Source organism: Uranotaenia lowii, chromosome 2 (assembly GCF_029784155.1).
Source record: "Uranotaenia lowii strain MFRU-FL chromosome 2, ASM2978415v1, whole genome shotgun sequence".
Lineage (NCBI taxonomy): Eukaryota > Metazoa > Arthropoda > Insecta > Diptera > Culicidae > Uranotaenia > Uranotaenia lowii.
Window position 1 is genome coordinate 278,849,193 of NC_073692.1, and position 21,610 is coordinate 278,870,802.

General features: G+C 38.5%; 3 protein-coding genes across 14 annotated transcripts in view; all 3 read left to right on the plus strand.

The window, feature by feature from the left end:
• The window catches only part of LOC129744499 (zinc finger protein 432), a 49,803-nt gene extending 46,835 nt beyond the window's left edge, over nucleotides 1-2,968 (plus strand). For all 12 annotated transcript variants that reach the window (XM_055737038.1, XM_055737046.1, XM_055737049.1 and 9 more), the window contains one exon: nucleotides 718-2,968. In XM_055737038.1, the coding sequence (XP_055593013.1) occupies nucleotides 718-801 (84 nt within the window). In that variant the 3' untranslated portion in view covers nucleotides 802-2,968. The remainder of the gene's footprint in view (nucleotides 1-717) is intronic.
• A 2,235-nt stretch (nucleotides 2,969-5,203) lies between these two features.
• On the plus strand, nucleotides 5,204-9,619 carry LOC129742726 (uncharacterized). Its single transcript, XM_055734670.1, has one exon. The coding sequence runs from the start codon at nucleotides 5,204-5,206 to the stop codon at nucleotides 9,617-9,619; it is 4,416 nt and encodes a 1,471-aa protein (XP_055590645.1).
• Nucleotides 9,620-20,114: 10,495 nt separating this feature from the next.
• Nucleotides 20,115-21,610, plus strand: part of LOC129748415 (protein yippee-like) — a 308,978-nt gene continuing 307,482 nt past the window's right edge. The window contains exons 1-2 of the mRNA XM_055743032.1: nucleotides 20,115-20,340; nucleotides 20,800-21,143. The gene's annotated coding sequence lies outside the window, so the exon portion shown is untranslated. The remainder of the gene's footprint in view (nucleotides 20,341-20,799; nucleotides 21,144-21,610) is intronic.

Here is a 21,610-nt window from a genome sequence, read left to right on the forward strand (position 1 = left end):
GTAAACAATGACAAATTTTTCTATTACTTTCTGTGGAAGTTTTCGAAGCTATTTTCATCACACAATTTGAATAAAACGATATATTTCGCTCATTCGATAAAAAAAAAACGAAAAAAGTTTTATAATTTTGTAAAGTATGGAATACTGTAAAAATAAAAAATAATGATTAAAACATTATGGCAATTTTGAGGATTTTTAAGTGTTGAAATCGTTAAAACATGCAACGATTAACTGATCATTATTGGTATTGTTTTCCCAAGGAAGTAAAAACCTTTTTGTGCTAATTTATAAGCAATTAAAATGGTGTTTTGTAATAAAAATCATCATTCATTACTTTAATGTTTATAGAATAAAAAAGTTCATTCCAAAAAAATTGTAAAAACCAAAAAGTTCTTTGGAGGTTAAATAAGGTATGCTTATGTACCTACGTGCCATAATTTTCGCCTATGTCCCTTCAACATCTCCAGGAATTTCTCATAGAACTAAAACAGTAAGAAAACCACTTAGAAGCCTTTTGTTACAAAAATAATGCAATAGTTTCATTAGCAAATTATTTTTGAAACATACAATCAGTTTCAAAAGTCAACTTTCCAAAGTAGAAAACGTTTGTGTAGAATTGATTGCATTCGCGCTCATGAACTAGTTAGATTGGTTGGATTTTTTTAGCTCCTGGAACCAAATTCTAATAACGTTTTGCATCTTTCAACCCCCGTTTAGGTACAAGTGCTTGAAAGCAACACAGCCCAGGTTATCAAGTACGAGATCATCCATGACTCATCTCGGCAGTCAAACGTCGAGTGAGAGGAGGCTATGCTCCGTATAACCAAACCGGATGGTACGGAGGAAATGAAGAAAGTATTTATTCTGAAGAACGAAGTGGGATGAAACATGCTGAATACAGCAACGCCTTCGACTGCTGGTGTTGGTGGCGCTGCTGCTGGTATCGTTAGTGGAAACGTTCCCGCCACAACTGCAACGACAACATCTTCGGTCGGTGCTGCTTTGTCGGGACAACCTCAACTAACCATAACAACAGCTTCTCCGACTGGGGTCACTCCATCGGGCTTTATCATGCATCATCATCATCCACAGCAACCGGCAGTGGTTGTCAGCCAGGAACAAGCCTCGGGACATAACCAGGGGCACTCGGCGCTTAATAACAACGGTAATCATCCTCATCTACAACAACAGCAAGTTATTTCGGATGACAAGAACAGCATCATTGTGAATATCGATCAGCATCAACAGCACCAGCAGCATCAGCAACACCCACATCCTCAGCAGATCGTTATGGGGGATATTGTAGATTACAAGGACGGCTCGTTGGTGAGTGGAGTGGTTCCGGCAACGACATCCACAGCCACCGATAACCATCATAATTATGCCGCTGCCAATGCCATCGTCGTCAGCAACACTAGCACCGGCTATCAAACTATTTACCAGCAAAGAATGGTCCATCATCAGCAGATCGGTCCTAATGTCGACTACCCAACTGAAATCAAACATGAAACCTTGTAAATTCATACCTAAACTTGATTTCTTCTTAAGCACGGACATAAGTAATTTTCACGTTTTCTGAAATTTATATCACGAACCCGTGTCTGTGACATAAACTTTTTTTATTATAAAACTTTTTAAACAATTCGTTTATCATTAACAATTGCTAAATAGACATCATGTATTTTGAGTAGCTTTAAGGGTCCTATCATGATTTTCAGTTAGTTAGAAAGAGAAATCACTATTGTTTTAAGAATCAAAGAATTTGATGTACAACACAGCTCTTGTACAAATGAGGTTTAATTTATAGCATTTTTTTCTCCCTGTGTAAGGGAAATCTATTATAAAGAAATAAAATGTAAAATTTCTGTCTAACCCACTGAAATGATGTTATTTATGCCAGTGAGCTGCAACTACTATTACATTTGTAAGCAACGTAGGGAAAAAAGGTGTCCTGTTAGATTATAGCAATTGAATCCACACATACACATACACACACAAACAACAAACCTTGCGTTACTAGTAGAAGAGTTTTTAACATATGTTGCCGATTTGTTCTTCGTTTTTCTTCAAACGTGTAAATATAGTGAGTAAGGTGAACCGTGAATCAATCAAAGGAAAAATTCAGCTAGCTATTGTTGAATATTTTTACCATAATGATAGGACAGCAGCACCTCCACAATCCAGATGAATGGTTATTTTTGTTATAAACAAAACCCTAACAAAATGGAATCCAAGGTAAAAACAGACGATGTAAATAACGAAGAAGCACCTACAAATGGGATAACAAATATCCAATAATTGCGGCCATAATTTCCGTTTCCCAGTTTCTCGTGCATTGTGTTTCTAATATGACCACACAGACACAGTTTTAGTTGCGAGAGGCTCATTACAAAACAAATATAGAGATGCGCTTAAAAATACAAATACACCACACAAAAAACAAGAAAGTAACAAATTCTACAAATAAAATAATGCATATATTTGATAAATGCTAATTTTTCGTTACATTTACAATACAAAAGTAAAAAGTCATTAGTCTCGCTGTCAGTCGAATTGAAAACTACCAGAAAAAAGTCGCAATCGAATCCGACTTCGCGTTTGGACAGTACTTTCTTCTTTCTAGGTTTTTCCGTTTTCAAAATTCGCACTCTTCGAGCAAGTCCAGTTGGTGAGGAAAACATTTCTAACGATTTAAGATGAAAATCAAGTTATAGCTTCTAAAGCTTGTAAAACGGTTAGTTGTAAGAGATAAAAAAAATCAGTAATAAAAGAAAAAAACAAATATTTTAGAAAACACTACGTGACATATAGGTTCTTTATACAAGAACAAAAACCGAATCCGTTGTAAAGAACTTTTTTGCACAGTGTCGTCAGCTTTTGGTGCGATAAAAATTGTACATTTTAAGTGGTAAATACAAGAACAAGTGTAAACGAAAAAGATTCTTGGATAATAAATATTTTAATATTATTTTATTCTTACTCAATTTGCAATCAAGATGCTATCCGAAAAACAAGAACCTATTTCAATCGAGTGGTGGGTAAGAAAAGTTGGACAACTCTCCGACAATCTTGTGCTCCTAAGAATGTTGTTAGGAATTTTACTTTCAGAACAATTTGATTTGGATTTTCTATTTAACATCAGTACCAGATTTGCGAGAATTTATCCTCCACGCATGACTGGACTGGCGATTTTCCCTCAACATCATGGCTCCGTACTCAATTAACGGAACCTCACTTCTCACATGACGGAAAAAGCACGACTACAGTCACGTTTCTCCGTATTTTACTGGCGAATAACTTCACAATTCGAATGAAGAAAGGAAGAAAAGACCATACTTACTTAATGTTCCCGCGCCGATCTTCCGGTGCATAGGGCCACTGTTGACGATCCGGAGCCAGCGTCTTCACTTGATCCCAGTCAAGACTCTCGTCGACGGTTCGTATTTCGGCGGCTAGGCATCGCCTCCACGAGTTTTTGGGTCTGCCTTTTTTCGATGTCCTCCTAGACTCCATTCAAGCACCTCTCTGCAAATCTCCTTCTCATCTTTTCACAGCGTGTGTCCAATCCATCTCCACTTACGTTCCCGAATCTCGATTTCTAGCGCCCTTTGATGACACCGGCGATGTAGTTCCTCATTTGAGATCCAGTTGCCAGGCCACCAAGTGCAGATGATATTCCGCAGGCAGCGGTTTACAAATACTTGCAGTTTTCGTTTCGTTACCACATTAGACTGAGTCGATTTGGGGTCATTTTTAAATTTCTCAAACCCTGGGGTCTTAAAAGCTTCGTTTTGGTCCAAAACTCATCCATGATTTTTTGCAGGATTTTTAAGTAACGTTTACATGAGTAAATTTGAAATTTTAGATTTGTATGGGAAAATTGGATATTTTGTACTGAAAAATCAACATCATTTTTGTTTCTTCTGTGGAACCGAGCCTGCTAATAGTTTTTGTGCCAATTTATAAATTTCTTACAGGAAATTTTCCGCTGAACAACTTGGTCGAATATCAAAACTTTGAATCTTTTTATACAAAAAAGTTATTAGCTCTTTAACAGGAGTATGTCTTTTGGCATTGATAAACAAGAAATTCAATTGACACCACTGCTGGGTGCCTAGCGAAGTATTGCAAGACCACTTTTCATGCCATACTTTGTGGGGCACAAGCAGTGGTGTCAATTGAATTCATGTTTTATCAATCCAAAAAGACGTACACCTGTTAAACAGCTAATAACTTTTTTGTCTATAAAGATACGAAGTTATGATATTCGACAAAGTTGTTCAGCGTGAAATTTCCCTAAAGGAATTTATAAATTGGCCCAAAAACCATTAGCAGGCTTGGTTCCACAGAAGAAACAAAAATGATGTTGATTTTTCAGTACAAAATATTCAATTTTCCCATACAAACCTAAAAGTTCAAATTTACTCATGTAGACGTTACTTAAACATTCTGCAAAAAATCATGGATGAGTTTTGGACCAAAACGAAGCTTTTGGGACCCCAGGGTTTGAGAAATTCAAAAATGACCCGAAATCGACTCAGTCTATTACCACACGCAGAAAAATAGAAATTAGTTTCTGTTACGGGCGAATAGACCCACTGTGTTTCCTAATCAGATCAAAACAAACGGGTAAAAAACGCAGAGTTGCACGAGGTCGACATGTCAGTACTATGGGCGCTGACATTTTGAAAGAGAAAAGTCATTCGTATTCGAGAACTGGTTTGCTGAAGTTCATGTTAAATACGATTTCGCAAATGTTTAGTTGAATTGCTTATAGTTTGAAGGAAACAGAATTCAATAAACAATCTGTAAGTTGCTTCATGCCTTAATTGAATTATATAAAAATTTGTATCTTACCTGGTTAGATCGAGTCAACAGATCCTGTCCACGTTCCGTTAGAAGATATTTTAATACTTACCATTGTACTTACCGTGAGTGAAAAATGCTGAAAATTTAGAAAGATGAAATTAAAAATGTTTATACTTACCAGGATTCAAATACTCTAAATTGTAAAAGCTATCGTAGGAGAATAATTGGAAAACCATAAGGAACTAATAATGTAAGTCGGTTAAATTAACTTCACAAAACGTGTAATTAAATAAATCTATTTTGTAGCTTTGAGTTACCCCACAGTAAACTTCAAGGATTGGTTTTATTTGGCGGAGAATATCGAAGAAAACATTCTCAAAGATTATTATCGACGATGGCTGAAGGATACACTTACCCGTGTTGTGATAACGGTGAAGATTTTGATTCGAGCATTCAATGCGTTAAATGCCATGAATGGTTCCATTTCTGCTGTGTGAACGTTGACGACGATGTTGAAGGAACCATATGGTATTGCTCTGGATGTGTAGCCGAAGATCCTTCCCTATTGGAGTCATTCGGAACCGATGGTCGAACTCAAATACGTCGTCAACCGCATAGAGCGGTTAAAAATAAAGATAGATGGAGAACAGTACAACGGCTGCAATTGTGTCCACTATGCATATACGACCACGGAAACAAAGAATGTTCGTCGAGACGAAAATGTGGTTTCAACCAGTGCAACAAAAGGCATCATGCAGTGCTTCATTGGGAAGAGAATCCAGGTCCATCATACGTCACCGCAAGCTGTAACAATCAGAAGCAATGTGATCAATCGGTTTTGTTTCGGATGATACCTATCACGCTGTACAACAAGTCTATTAAGGTTGATACTTTGGCTCTTATCGACGAGGGTTCATCGGTTACACTGATCGAAAGTGGACTAGCAGGACAATTAGAGGCGTCTGGTGAACGAGAACCGTTAGAAATGAGCTGGACGAATGGGATGAGTACGACAGAGGATCAGTCAATGAAATTGTATCTAGAAATTGCAGGATTAGGAATGGAAGACCGTTTGAATTTGATCGATGCAAGGACGGTCAAAAAACTTGACCTACCGAAACAGCAGCTGGAATTTACGAACATCGCTTCTCAATATACACATTTACATGGTATCGATATAAAGGGATACGGAATGAGCGCACCGAAAGTACTTCTTGGAATCAACAACGTACATTTAATAGCTCCTTTAGATTCGAGAGTCGGAAAACCAGGTGAACCGGTTGCGATCAAGTGTAAGCTTGGATGGACGCTCTACGGTCCACGTCCAGGAGTAGTAGCTACTGTACATTTTATTGGGCATCACCGATGCAATTGTGTCGAATGTGGCAAGTCAGACCGTAATATGAACGCCGCGTTGAAAGAATATTTTCAGCTCGAAGACGTTGGAATCACACCCATTAGACTCGAATCGAAGGAAGATCGTCGAGCTCGGGAAATTCTCGAAAGGACCACCAGACGTGTAGGAGAAAGATTTGAATCGGGGTTGCTGTGGATCGAAGACGACGTCGAGTTTCCCGAAAGTTATCAAATGGCGCTGAAACGGTCACTTAGCTTGGATAAACGCATTGCACGATGTCCAGAGATTCGAGAAAACATTTTGAAACAACTTGAAGAATACGTCACGAAGGGTTATGCCCATATTATCACGGATCAAGAATTATTAGAAACGCCAAAGGAGAAAACGTGGTATTTACCTTTGAATTTCGTTATTAACCCAAAAAAACCGGGGAAAGTCAGGCTCGTGTGGGATGCCGCTGCCAGGGCGAATGGTGTTTCCCTAAACGACAAGCTGCTCAAAGGTCCAGACATGACATCATCGTTGCCAGCGGTGATAAATGCATTTAGGGAACGACCGATTGCCTTTGGAGGAGATATCAAGGAAATGTTTCACCAAATAAGAGTACGCCGTGAAGATCGCCAAACACAACGCTTCCTTTTTAATGTAAATTCTAACGACAAACCTACGATATTCGTGATGGATGTGGTTATATTTGGAGCTAGTTGTTCACCGTGCATTTCACAATTTGTGAAAAATCTTAACGCCCAGGAACATAAGTTTACGTACCCAGCAGCTTCACAAGCTATAGTACATAAACATTTTGTCGACGATTACTTCGACAGTGCCGATACTATAGAGGAAGCAATCCAGCGAGCGTTGGAGGTGAAGAAAGTCCATGCTGCCGGTGGATTTGAAATTCGAAACTGGGTCAGCAATTCGGATGAGGTGCTGCAAATGCTTGATGTCATACCATGCGAGACAGGGGATTTCATTCAAGTCAATAAGAGTTCTGAAGTTGAACGGGTTCTAGGTATACGCTGGGATTCAAAAGGAGATAAATTTGTATTCTCGACGGATATGCGGTCAGATCTAGAACCTTATATGCTTGGAGAAGCATGGCCAACGAAGCGAATTGCTTTACGATGTATAATGAGCTTATTTGACCCAAAGCAGTTTCTAGCGCCATTGCTCATTCATGGTCGCATACTGATGCAAGACGTCTGGCGAAGCGGGATTGGTTGGGACGATAAACTCTCAGAAACAAACTACCAAGGTTGGGTACGATGGATCAAACTTTTCCCATTGATTGAGTCGGTGTCTATACCACGCTGCTATCTTGGACAGTTTGGTTCAACAGCCTACCAGTCAGTTGAACTCCACGTATTTACTGATGCCGGAGAAGATGCATATGGATGTGTAGCGTTTTTTAGATTTGTTATGGACACGAAAGTTCACTGTTCGTTTGTTGAGGCCAAGGCAAAGGTGTCGCCGTTACAACATCTCTCAATTCCTCGAAAGGAATTGCAGTCAGCGACCTTAGGAGCACGACTAGCAAAGTCTATAAGCGAAACACATTCGTTTAGGATCAACAAGACAATATTGTGGACTGACTCAAAGGCCGTTTACTCTTGGGTTAGATCAGAACGAAGAAAGTATAAGGAGTTTGTAGCACATCGTGTTGGCCAAATACTGGCTGTCTCGAACCCAGAAGACTGGCGCTGGGTTCCTTCTAAACAGAATGCTGCGGATGACCTTACGAAATGGGGCAAAACAACCGAGATTTGTTCAGAAAGCCGTTGGTTTCGGGGTCCAGATTTTCTGTATTTGTCAGAGGAATATTGGCCGGCACAAAATCAAACAACAATAGACGTCGAAGAGGAGTTTCGAGCTCACATATTATTCCATCATGTGAAGCTACCCGATGGTCTTAGAGTAGAGCACATTTCAAAATGGAATGTCTTAGTCAGGATGGTAGCCACTATGTATCGATTTATCTCAAACATGAAACGTCATGCGAAAAAACAACCGATTGAACCACTTTTTGAAAATACTACTTTACCAGTAGTACCACTTCGCCAGGAGGAATATTTGATGGCGGAAAACTGTCTTTGGCGTCTAGCACAATATGACGAGTATATCGATGAAGTTACCATACTTACTCAAAACCAATCATCACCGAAGGAGCTACACAAATCAATAGAAAGGACCAGCAAACTCTACAACAAATCACCTGTGTTGGACGAATTTGGCGTTATACGGATGGAGGGAAGAACCATGAGAGCAGAATTCAGCAGTTTTGATTCTAGATATCCAATAATATTGCCTGGAAAACACATTGTAACTCGAAAACTAGTAGAAAACTATCATCAACGTTGCGGACACGGTAGTCGAGAAACCGTGGTCAACGAGATCAGACAACGATTCTGCGTCGAAAACTTACGAGCGTTGGTGAAGAAGGTGACTCAGGATTGTACCTGGTGTAGAATGCAGAAGGCGAAACCATGTGTACCTCGGATGGCAGCCTTACCAAAACAACGCATGGCGATAGGCGCTGAACCATTCTCGTATGTTGGTCTAGATTATTTTGGTCCACTAGAAGTATCAGTAGGAAGGCGTAGAGAAAAGCGATGGGTTGCGTTGTTCACTTGCATGACTACGCGAGCAGTACACCTTGAAGTGGCATACAATTTGACTACAGAATCTTGCAAAATGGCAATTAGGAGGTTCGTGAAAAGGAGGCGGAGTCCCATCGAAATATTTACAGATAATGGGACGAACTTTGTGGGAGCGAACAGAGAATTGCAGAGTCAAATTAAGAAAATTAACAATTTGTGTGCTGATACTTTCACTAGTGGTAAAACGCGTTGGACATTCAATCCTCCCTCTGCGCCTCATATGGGTGGCGTGTGGGAGCGAATGGTTCGATCCGTGAAGGAGGCGTTAAAGATATTCGTTGATGGAACGAGATTATCAGATGAAATTCTTCTCACAGCATTGATTGAAGCAGAGGATTTAATAAATTCCAGGCCTCTTACTTATGTTTCAACAAACTTAAACGAAGATCCAGAAGCCCTCACTCCCAATCATTTTTTGAAAGGGATTTCAGCAGAGTGTCTACCTCCAAGGAATGAAATTAAGAATGCGGATGCTTTGCGAAGCAGATACAGTCGTGCACAGTTACTTGCTGATGAAATGTGGAGTCGGTGGCAACGGGAATATCTTCCAACTTTGAATAAACGGTCCAAATGGTATGGCGAAACCCGAAATTTAAACCCTGGAGATTTGGTGTTTGCTTTAGAGGACAATCAAAGACAACGTGGGATTGTGGTGGATGTACTAACTGGCAAGGATGGTAGAACACGGACAGCGGTGGTACGAACTTCTAAGGGAACCAAAATGAGACCAGTGGCAAAATTGGCAGTATTGGAGATGGATAGTAGTAAACCTGATCGCGATTCCAATAGCTCCTAGGTTTACGTCGGGGGGGATGTTACGGGCGAATAGACCCACTGTGTTTCCTAATCAGATCAAAACAAACGGGTAAAAAACGCAGAGTTGCACGAGGTCGACATGTCAGTACTATGGGCGCTGACATTTTGAAAGAGAAAAGTCATTCGTATTCGAGAACTGGTTTGCTGAAGTTCATGTTAAATACGATTTCGCAAATGTTTAGTTGAATTGCTTATAGTTTGAAGGAAACAGAATTCAATAAACAATCTGTAAGTTGCTTCATGCCTTAATTGAATTATATAAAAATTTGTATCTTACCTGGTTAGATCGAGTCAATAGATCCTGTCCACGTTCCGTTAGAAGATATTTTAATACTTACCATTGTACTTACCGTGAGTGAAAAATGCTGAAAATTTAGAAAGATGAAATTAAAAATGTTTATACTTACCAGGATTCAAATACTCTAAATTGTAAAAGCTATCGTAGGAGAATAATTGGAAAACCATAAGGAACTAATAATGTAAGTCGGTTAAATTAACTTCACAAAACGTGTAATTAAATAAATCTATTTTGTAGCTTTGAGTTACCCCACAGTAAACTTCAAGGATTGGTTTTATTTGGCGGAGAATATCGAAGAAAACAAGTTTCAAAGGAAAGTGCCGCAAAAACAAAGGATTTTTTCCTTTGATTTTGGGACAAATAAAAATTCCTTTGATTCAAATGCATTTTCTTTTGTTTCGAAGAAATGCTTTCCTTTGAATCAAAACTTTTTCTTTGTTCCAAATAACAAAATGCTTTTGAATCAAAAGCCTTTTCGTTTAATTTTATGAAATTTTCGTTTATTCCAACGTTCTTGGGTTTCAATTTTAAAGCATTTGTTTTTCAATTCTATATGTTTTGTTTCTAAAAATTCTAGTACTTTATATTAATTTTCGTCCAATTGGAAATAAAAGAAATCACTTAAATATGGTTTAAAACATTTTATTCATTTGTAAGTTCATGTTCACATTATCGTTTTTCCCTGTAATTAGACTTTTGAACCGGCACATCTGTAAATAAAGAGGAGAACAAAATGTACACATATATGTAACAATAAAACAAATTTAAAATAATTTATATACTAATTGTATGGAAAGTACTTACTGAACGATTTTTGTTGGCGGACAGTTCCTTTCGAGCAACTCATGAAGAGTTTCGACGCCAGATGTCTCCTTGGACCAGATCGGAAACGATTAATTAGATGAATGACTGCCCTGAAAAAGTTTGTTAGGTTGACGGTTTATTTGAAATTAAATGTATTTTGATAGAATTACCTAGTCCACTATCGTTTGGCCTCTAGCCGTCAAGACTTTCCTGCGCCGGATCTTGTGATTCCGGTGTTGTCTGACTGTTGCGCGGCAGGAATATTTCCCAGAAAATGAATGGTCTGACTGGTTGTCAGAAAAACTTCTCGCCGACCCGTTCACCAACAGTAGCTAATGCAGATGTGTCGACTGTTTGCCGAAAAAATACTTTGATTCAAAAGAAAATTCATCTAAATCAATGAATTTTTACATTGGTTCAGAGTCAAAACAAAAATTCCTTGAATTTAATTTAAATGTTTTGATTCAAAAACTTGGAACATTGGTCCAATGAAATAAAAATTCGGTACAATATAAAATTTACTTGAATTAAGGAAAATGGATTTTGTTTCAATGTACATGAGGTTTTTGAATCAAAGATGTATTTTTTTGATCTCAATGGTACTACTTTTTGCTGCGTGCACATACCTATGTGCACCAAGTTTCACACCCGTAAAGCAATACGGATTTGACGATTGAGTTAAAGATTCGAATTTTAGTTCGTAGAGATATCTGACGTGAGCGCCGGATGTTGCGAAGACTCGTAAATGCAAATCGGGCTTTTGTGATTCGGATTTCGATGTCTTTCTTGGTACCACCATCAGGCGTTATCCGGCTACCAAGATACTGGAAGCACTCCACTTTCTCAACCTGTTGCCCAGCTACCATGAAACTGGAGGGATTTCCTGTGTTGATCTTCATCGACTTGGTCTTTCCGACATTGACTTTGAGACCTGCTGCCTTGGAGCTTTAGGTGAGGTCGTCGATTTGCTTTGCATATCTGGTTGTGTTTGGGTGAGCAAAACAATATCGTCTGCCAGGTCAAGGTCGTTCAGTTGATCCCTTGTTGAAGAATTCTACGGCAATCCTCGGTTCGGTGCACAGTCGATCGATCCAGTCAGAATTGGATTGGATCGGACAAGACACCGTTGTACAAAACCTTGCACGAAAATGCCTCGTACTGGTCTTCGATGAGATGGGACTCCTCGTCGCCTTAGAGCCGCCCAGATGTTTTCGTGGTTGAGTCGGTCGAATGCTTTTGCGAAATCAATGAACAACAGCAGAAGAGAGTTCTGAAATTCGTTGATTTGATCCAGTATAATTCGGAATCCAGCTTATTGCCGTCGGAGTGTAGCGTCAACTTTCTCTTGGATCCTGTTCAGGATCACTTTGTAGAGTACTTTGAGGGTTGTACAGATCAACGTTATGGCTCGCCAGTTAACGCACTCTGGATAGCCTGCATCCAATTGGCAGGGAATGTTGCAGTATCCCAAATGTCATCGAAAAGACGGTGCAACATTTGTGCTGACAAGGAAGGGTCGGCTTTCAGCATTTCAGCAGGGATGCAATCGATCCCAGGTGCTTTGTTGGATTTCATGTCTTTGATAGCCGCTTCTATTTCAGCCAGCGAGGGCGCTTCCGAGTTGACGCTATTTATGCGACTTACTGTTGGCGCTTCGGGCTGCGGGTTCTGTTGGCCATCGCTATTCGTGACTCGGAAGAGTTGTTCGCAGTGCTCAGTCCATCTGTTAGATCGGCCAATAACTGACCTGCTCGGTCTTTTAAATGCATTCTTGCATTAGTCCTTGCACCACTAAGACAGCGAGAAATGTCATAAAGTAATCGGATATCTCCATTGGCGACGGCTCTTTCTCCCTCTTCGGCTAGGTAGTTTATCCAGGCTCTCTTGTCTCGTCTACAAGCTCGTTAAACTGCCTTTTCTTGCTCCGCATATCGTAAGCGGGCGGCTGCTTTGGCTGACCTTCGCCTTTCTCCGATCATCGATCATCCTCCAGGTTTCATCCGACATCCATTCACTTCTTCTCCCACAAACTTTACCGAGAGTTCTTGATTCCACACCACTGTTCTTCGACTGGCTCCTTCTCCATATTCGGCTGATGCAGATGTTGTCAATTTGATTTTCTGTTCGGCCATCTCGGAATACCCAACTGACCTTATGTGCTGGTCGATGGAGGATGGGCGATGGGTCGATGGGCGATCCACCGATCACCATGTTGTTGTTGCCACAAAATTCTAAAAACAGCTCTCCGTTTTCGCTCATCTGTCATAGACCATGGCGCCCCATGATGCGCTCAAACCTGATTATCGGAGACAATCGTTGCGTTTAAGTCGCCTAAGTGTATTTGAATGTCACCTTTCGGAATTTTCTCAACCACGCTGTTCAATTGACTGTAAAACTGCTCTTTCTCTTGCAAATCGGCAACGTCAGTTGTGAGTTGGCACATAACATTGGACCATTGTAAGGTTTCTAACTAGTGTTCTAAATCTGGCTACGATTATTCTTTCGTTTATCGGTTCCCATATAATGAGGGCCGCATGGGCCTGCGGGCTTGATAGGAAACCAACTCCTCGTTCCCGAGTAGTGTGTTCTTCTTGTATGCCAGAGTAAAGCAGTACTTGTCCAGACTGTGTCTTGTGTTCTCCAGCGTTAGGCCAACGGACTTCGCTCAGTCCCAGTATCTCTAGCTTGAGGCGGCTAGCTTCTCTAGTAAGTTGAGCCAGCTTTCCTGGCTGGGCAAGTTCCAATTCTAGTCCGTGTTTTCATGCTAAAAGTCGTTGCCAAAGTTCCAATTCGGTTATTTCTTCTCTCAGTTTCTGTAACAATACAAGATATCAGGAGCAGTAGGTTGTTAGCCTAAAGTCCCTATCCCGCGATGGGGCTGTCATCTTGGACTTAGCTGGTAGGAGCCGCATTTCATAAATTTAGCCGCTTGCTGCAAGACAGACGCTGTTTGAGCCGCCCCTGACCTGGAGAACAGACGCTCGGTTGTTGTTGCACGCCGCCCCTGACCTGGGGAACAGACGCGTGAGGCCACCTTCTCAGTCTGCATGCGACCAAAGCATCCACCGGGGTTGGGTACCCGATCTCCGCTTAGGTTACTCGCATCCCAGCCGGTACCACGGGGATGTAGAGATAGGAGTTGTGAACTTAGCTTATTTACAAACATTGTCTTAAAGAACTTTTTCATTTGAACTAGATTTTGTATTTTATCTCCCAATTGTATAGGAATATTTCAGTTAACTTTTGAGCTATTACAGCTTATCCTCGGAATAATTTGAACGGTTTTTTAATGGGCCTATCAAATATATATTTTAATTTCGTTATCGTTTTGTGAAAATTAGGCCATTTTCAGTCAGGAAAGCGAAAAGCAAATAAATTCCAAATAGAAGTCATTAAAGCTTTATTTAAATTAAATTAATAAGTAAAAAAGCTAGCTTCATAAAAGAATAAATAGTTAATATTTAGATTAGTTAATCTCATGAACTTTTTTTTTAACAAAAAATACAATTTGGTTCGAGACTATGCCAACATTAAACTACTGATTTCGTAAAAAAACGGCAATCGCAAACATTTGTTTTTGGTTTAATTCAATTGGTTTTTAGGTATCACGATGAACACACTGCCCTTAGAACTCCGCTTAAATTCAAAATCTAGGAATGCAAATTAAAATAACTCATTGACAGGGTAACGATCGGAGAATTGATTGCACTAGTATAACACATGAAGGGGTTTTCTTGACTTTATATTTGAAAAAGCTTAGCAAGAAGTTGAATTTTTGGTAGTATGACAGTGTTCAGCATGTCCAATTTAGGGTTTTGCAGATAAAAAATGTTTATCAAGTAATAATGTCAATAACAGGATTGAAAAAACTAGATAACACTGGTCAAAAGTGTTTCCTGATCTTATCCTCCCACCCACTCTGCAAACCAAAATTGTTTGCTAGGATGCAGAGGTGACCTCGATCCTAAAGCAAACATTTCTTTCTTTCATCCCTTTCTCTTTCTGCCAATCTATCCATTGACTACTAGGACGTGGCCGGAGCCGTTATTGACGTTCAAAGAGAGGGCATCAGTTTTGTGCAGTGTGAATGAGTTGCTAGTCCCAAGCACCATTAATTTGACCTCTGAACAAAATTTATGGCCTCGGTCAATCACGGATTAGCAACATTGACGATGTAGAATTCGTTCTACTAAGCCACGCTGGCGATCATTGTTTTCGAAATGCATTTCTTAAAAAAATCAGAGACAGACAATATTATCATTCATTGAATATTAAAAGAAACATAAATTTGTTCAGATAATGTTGCATTCCGGCTTCAATGATTCAAGTGGATGTGAGTAGTCAATCAAGCTAAGCTAAGCTAATTCCAAGCCAAGCTAGCGCCCGAAACTTTCATGTAACCCTCAATTTTTATATATGTTTGATAAGATTTGTTTTTAAAAATTTCAAAAAATATGTAATATTTTCAATAAGCCAAAGCGATTAGAAGATATGGGAATTCTGAGGTAACATCTTTTTCGGGTTTTTTTTCCATTCGGAGCAGATTTCAAATGTTCGGAAGTTGCATCAACTGAAATTTTATAGAGGAACCAATCTAAATCATGAAAATCGGTTACCATATGTCATCAGGGGAACGCGAGCATACTCTCGGGTCACATTGACCCGAACGGCAAATGTTAAAGGTTTTTTCGGCACTCGAGTTGGAGCACTTCCGGTTGTCATCGGAAGTTGCTTTTCTACAGATTATGTATATTGTGGTTTTAGTAATATGTTCCAAATTTGATATTGTTCTGATTTTTTTTTTCAAAAGAGTTTAAATGCAAAATACGTCCGCAAAGATTGTAATCTCTCTGGGTATGTAAGTATTGTTATTATTATTAAGTTTTATTACTGGCACTTTACCATCTTCGTGGCATTAGGGGAAAGGTTTCCTAAATGGGCCTATCGGGTTAAATGACCCTACGGCTGTTTGATGAAATGGCTGACTAGACAGCTTATCTGACCAATGCATTTTGAGGGTGATACGCTTAGAGCATAAGGCAAGAAAGAATTTTATGAATTTACAAACTCAAAAAAATTTAAAAAATCATACAAGGTTTTGATACATTTTGATGTAATATTTCGACTTTTAAAAATTATACGTAAAGAAGCTTAAACCAAAAACTAGGATGGTTTTTGTTTCTTACTCAAATGAACTTTATAAATTAAACATATTTTAGCTTTTGTGGAGGTTTAATAATGATTATATAGTGGAATAAAAGAGTGCCTTTGTATGCCCCATCATGTTTGTAAAATGCCTCCATCCTAAAATAACAGGTTAAATAGAATAAATAAATGATTTTAATCATTGAACCTTCAAATCTAAGCTCTGAATAACATCTTATGAGAGAATTGAAGATCTAAAAACAGATTTGATAAAGTTTTTCTCATGGATGAACTGCCTCCATAGTATGGCAACCCTAACTTTTGTTTTATTCCATTAAATTATAATATACATTGATTTTTATAAAACTTCAGCTTTGTCGTACGGAAATTATTACTTTCTAGCAGTTTCGATGAAATTATACGAAAATATTGCCCAAAAAACAGAAGTTTTGTTCAAAACATAAATAGGCGCATTTAGCCTGCACGGTTTGAGGTTCGGCATTTTAGACAACACTTATAATAAAATCATTTTCTTGGAAACAGAAGAAAATTTTAACACAAAAATTACTGTAATGTATAGAAAACAGATGCCTGCACACGTGTATATAGTTTTTGTACACATATTCGATGTGATATTTGATTAAATCAGTGTTCTGCTTAATAGGCGCATACAGCCCGCTCCTCCCCTATTGGGATGCATGCACGGAAAATAATAAAAAGGTAAAATTTACCGAGATAGCAAGGTGAACGCTCGTGAGAGCCAAAATGGTAATTTCTACCTCTTCGAGGTGAAACTCACTTCACAGCGAGGTAAAATTTACCTGAATCGAGGTTGAAAAAAAGGTACAATTCACCGAGAAAAAAGGTGAATCCAAAAAAGGTAAATCTTACCTCGTAGCGAGGTGAAGCACCTGAATTGAGCTCAATGAAAAAGTATAATTCACTTAGAAAAAAAGGTAAATCCAAATTAAGTAAAATTTACCTCGTAGCGAGGTGAAATTGACCTGGATTGAGCAAAACAAAACGGTACAATTCATCTCGAACAAAAGTAACTATTTGCCGAATTCGTTTATTGAAGTTAAGCTGTTTTGTCGTTCAGAAGGGAAGTTTTGTTTCGTGCCAACATGAGAAAATCGGAACAGAAAGGTGAGTTTTTTCTTAGATATCATTTAGTTGTGCTGGTTCTCGTAATAATACTTTGCTTTTGTTTCAGATCGGCCCAGCTTCGAGGTGTATTTCACGTCATCTCCACGTCATATCATTCCGGAAAAGCCGTAATTGACTGCATGGATTATTCGCCATTATGGCGCGGAAGAACGCGTAGCCGAATTGCCACGAGCCTGGCGAAAAAAGGACTTACCTTTTAAATCAGTGAATGGAAAAACGGCATTATTTACTATTTTGCTAGGTGAATGCGAAAACGGTAAAATTTACCTTTTTGCTAGGTGAATGAAAAAAAGGTAGAATTAACCTCGAAAGAGGGGTGGAAAAAAATCACCTCGCAGAAAGGTAAATTTTACCTTTTTTTATTTTCCGTGTGCGTTTGTATGAAGATTACGATTTTGGTTCTTGAGATCTGTATCCACCTGTATAATCGATTTGAATTATAATGGGCTTGTGATATAGCACAGTTTGTACACACTTAATCTTTTCTTCTGTGGTCGGAACGATTTCGTCCTGTATTTTCAACAGCTGAAATTACAGGACGATTTCGGGACAAAAAAAGAGCTCAGGAAAACAACTGTCAAATTACCCTGTAGCTTGGAGACGATTTTTCCCGGTAAATTTCAAGTAGTTTTGAAATTCTCCTGTGGATTCCAGACGCGTTTATTCCGAGCTTGTAGGAAGTTCTGTAATCGTTTTTTGCACTCTCCCTTTCTCTTAAATCCATCCCGATTTTTATCCTATTAAATAAAAACATTTTTTTTTTTTTGTATTTCCGAAGTGAATTGTATATTTTAGAATATAAATCATTTTAAATAAACACTATATGGGGTCACTGGAATCACTGAACTTAACAGAATTAACATAGACAATTGGTCGTAGCTAGAACAGTGGTTAAGTGGGTTTATCGATCGCGCTTACCAATAGATTATCTGAGTGGTGATATTCAATTAATGATGACTGCTCTATTGATTAGCGATAACCCGTTGTTGATTGGAAATTTGATCCTGCTCCTCGAAGATCTTGTTCCCAGCATGCTGTTACCATCTTACGGTGAAAAAAGTTCTGGTGGTTTTTCGTCCCTGGTTCCCGGCCCAGTGTGGTGGCAAACTGTTGACAAAGTTCTTCCTGACCTTCTGGGACCAATCAGAATCGGTCATATCAACGAATCTAAACAGGAAAAAACAATTCAAGTTTGAGTTCATTTGTTGTTTTTATGTTCTTTGTCAAACTTTAAATGAGAAATTTGAATAGTTACCTCCTGCTCTCGTATGATATGGTGAAAGATTGTTCGGCCAAAAATACAGCATAACGAAGCTCTGCATGGACCTCACTGCTGAGGTCGCCGCTTGCTGTTTTCTCTTGTTGCATTTTCACGTCCTGTTTAATGATCTGCTGCTGGCTGCTAGGGCGTGCCTGTTGTTGATTTGATGGGGCTGCTGGGTCACTTCCAAATATTCATCGGGTACTTAAGCGATTTTGATTTTTATTTTACGTAAACAGCAACAAATACTTTTAATTAATCAGGACTTAAACGTTGACCATTAACAGCAACGAACGGCTACCGGAAGGAAAAATAACGAACTGAACTCTTTCGCGCGTTTTTATTTTTTGCACTGGCGAGAAAGCAAAAAGAAATCCGGTTGTTTTTGCAACAGGATAGAAAGGGATAGGAAATATGACAAGAAATGTGTCTACAGCGATTCAAGAGAACACTGTCCTGAATTCACGGGGTTGGTTAGAGTTCCTGTGCTCTCGTAGCAAGTTTGTCTCGGATTCCAGGAGAGTTGAAGCGTCCCGAGATTCGAGTGAGTTCTCATTCGAACTTCGTTTGAATTGAGCTGTGTTCCTGTGATACGGAGAATCATGGTCCCGAGCGGGATAAATGCAATCTTAGTGTGTAAGTCAGTTGCTTCATGAGCCGATTTTCGTAATTCCAATTTGAGCCCAAGATTAAACATCGATCACAGATGTACCGGATAAGTTTTTCAATGACATCATTGATATAAGTCGAGAATGACATAAAGATGTTAAAACGACTATAATCAGAACAAAATAAAAGATTTAAATTATAGCGAAACACTTCAAACGCCTAGTAATATTAAAATCCAACTTTTGAAAAATTCGTTTGAGAAAAGATTGAATGGAAGATGCAACAATTTAAATACGAATAATGTTGACATAAATACTCAGTGACCTACCGCTTCAATGAAATATAAAAATAAGATAGTAAATTTTTTTTCATATGAAATTTGTCGTAACTGGCTTTCGTTCCATACGAACAGAGCGTCCCTTTAGCGTCAAGTACCAAGCGGCTCCATTTTTAACGATCGAAGCTTTTTGTTTTGTTTGCTGGTTGATTTGTTTACCTTTGAGACTTGGGCATAATATTCATTGTAAAGGGGTGGGTTGTTGGGAGAAATGGGCCAAAATAAAAACAAAGCTTTTTTCGATGTGTTGGAAAAAACTTCAAATATGTTATGAATTTTTAACTAAAACTTAAAATAGTTACAATTTGTATAAATTATGTAAAACAGATCACTTTCGATATTCTAAAGTTTTAACTTATCTTTCAATGAGAGAAATATTAGGCTTTTTCAATGTTTTGATTGATAAGATGAGAAGGGCGTGAGTTCATTAATTTTTTAGTTAACTACATATTAGATTTCATGTAATTTCTGGCATTAATTCGTAAAAAAGAGTGTTTTTGCGGAGCTCCACATTAATCACGATTGAGTTTGTTTTGATTTGGAGAGCTCTTGAGTTGTGTGACAAAGCTCCGCGCATCAGACATCGTTACACAGACAAGTACAACTCTCACCCCAAGTAGCAACAAAGCAAGGGTGGTGGGTGGTCTAGGGGGGATGTTTTTGTTATTGTTCGTCGCGGCGCCAAACATTTGTTGGTATGTGTGCACCGCCAATCACAAAAACATAGCATGCGCTGGTATTTCGCACACTTTGATTGCAATTGTATTGTATAGAAACAAGAGTCCCCCAGCAAAAGGGCGCAAGTGAAAATAGAGACGATCGAAAGGAAAAAAAAATCGTCAAAATTTTCGGTTTCTGTTGCGTCGTTGCCTATCGCTAAAAAATCGGAGAAAATTCTTGCAGGAATTTGCATCCTTCTGCGGGACCGTTGTTGGATTTAATCGTGTATCGAATAATTTCCACCGAAAGTGTTTAGGAAAATGCGCAAAATGTCGTAGTGAATCTTTGGAAAAATCCAATTTTCGGCCGGCCATTGTGTATTGGAATGGGATTTTACTGTGGGAATATGGAGTGCTGATGGTAAACGATTGTCCTAGTTGGAAATTATCATACGGTTTAACTTCTTATAGAACTTTCTACTAAATCATTTATGCTTGAAGATTTCAATATAATTTTTTGGTAATTTCAACACCGTAAATTCAGTTTTGTGATTCGTGCTCTAGATCCATATTGTTTTCATTATGTTTTTGTTTTCAATTATTTACGTCGCAAATTGAAAATTACTTCAAACGGAGAGAAGGTCAAACTTGTTTGAAAACAAGATTAGGAATGGGAGACTAATGTGTTATTATTTCTGCTCATTCATAAGCAAGTACGAATGATCTGTGCAGTAGGCTAAAAAAAGACCAAAAGGTGAAAGTGAAGAACGTATTTAGTCAGCTGAGTAATCTTCGGATAGATCTTGATAATTTATAGCTCAAGGTGCAGTTATGCTTTATGTTTGGGCAGTATCATCACAAAGTTAATATGCTGTTGCAGGAGCAGCTAGGGGAGATTATGTAACGCTGCAATAGTTTGTGTCATAGTTCTAAAAAAAATAGAAGTGTCTAGTGAGTGTTCTGTGTACCAACAGTTGTGTGGTGTGGTATTTTGCCAGTTCAAGGATTTGCAGTGGGGAAGCGCCTGCATTATCCTTCGTTCGGGATAAATGTGCTGGAAAATTCGTCAATGTGTCAGTTCCGAAACAAAGCAAGAGGAGCTGGTTGGATTTGCTAAAGTTTTATATTTGGGTACTGTTGTCAGGCTAAAATTCACGATTGGCCAACTGTCGATGTCTGTAGCTATTTGATCGAAAATGATAAGCATAACGCTCATGTAGAGAGGTAAGTTATATAGATTTTTGGAAACAAATACTCTGTCCCTGATACGCAGAATGAATTGCGTGTTTTGAAATGACATTTTCTTGTGTTTAATAGATTTTGAATGAGACATTTCATTCAACGATAGTCTATGACGTTCACGAATTGAATCTAAGTTTTAATTCTCAATTTTAATTTTAAATTGAATAAACTTTTTGCATTAAAACTCAAATCTGTGTGTCATGAACCCTACCTCGTCTCAAAATTAGTTTTAATTAAGAAATGTAGCTAAACAAGTTCATCCATAAATTGACTATCAATCAGTTAGGAAAAAAAATCGTTAATCTATATCATAAAAAAATAATCCTGCTATAAAACATTCTTCAAGCAACCAATTCAGCCTCAATTTTATTTGTTTTTCGTGTTTTTTTTTTAAATCCTCAACTCAAAATTCAAAAAAATTTTGATAAATTACACAAGGCTACAATATT

Coding starts and splice junctions, on each gene's coding strand:
- LOC129742726 (XM_055734670.1), top strand. CDS start 5,204: ATGGCTGAAGGATACACTTACCCGTGTTGTGATAACGGTGAAGATTTT.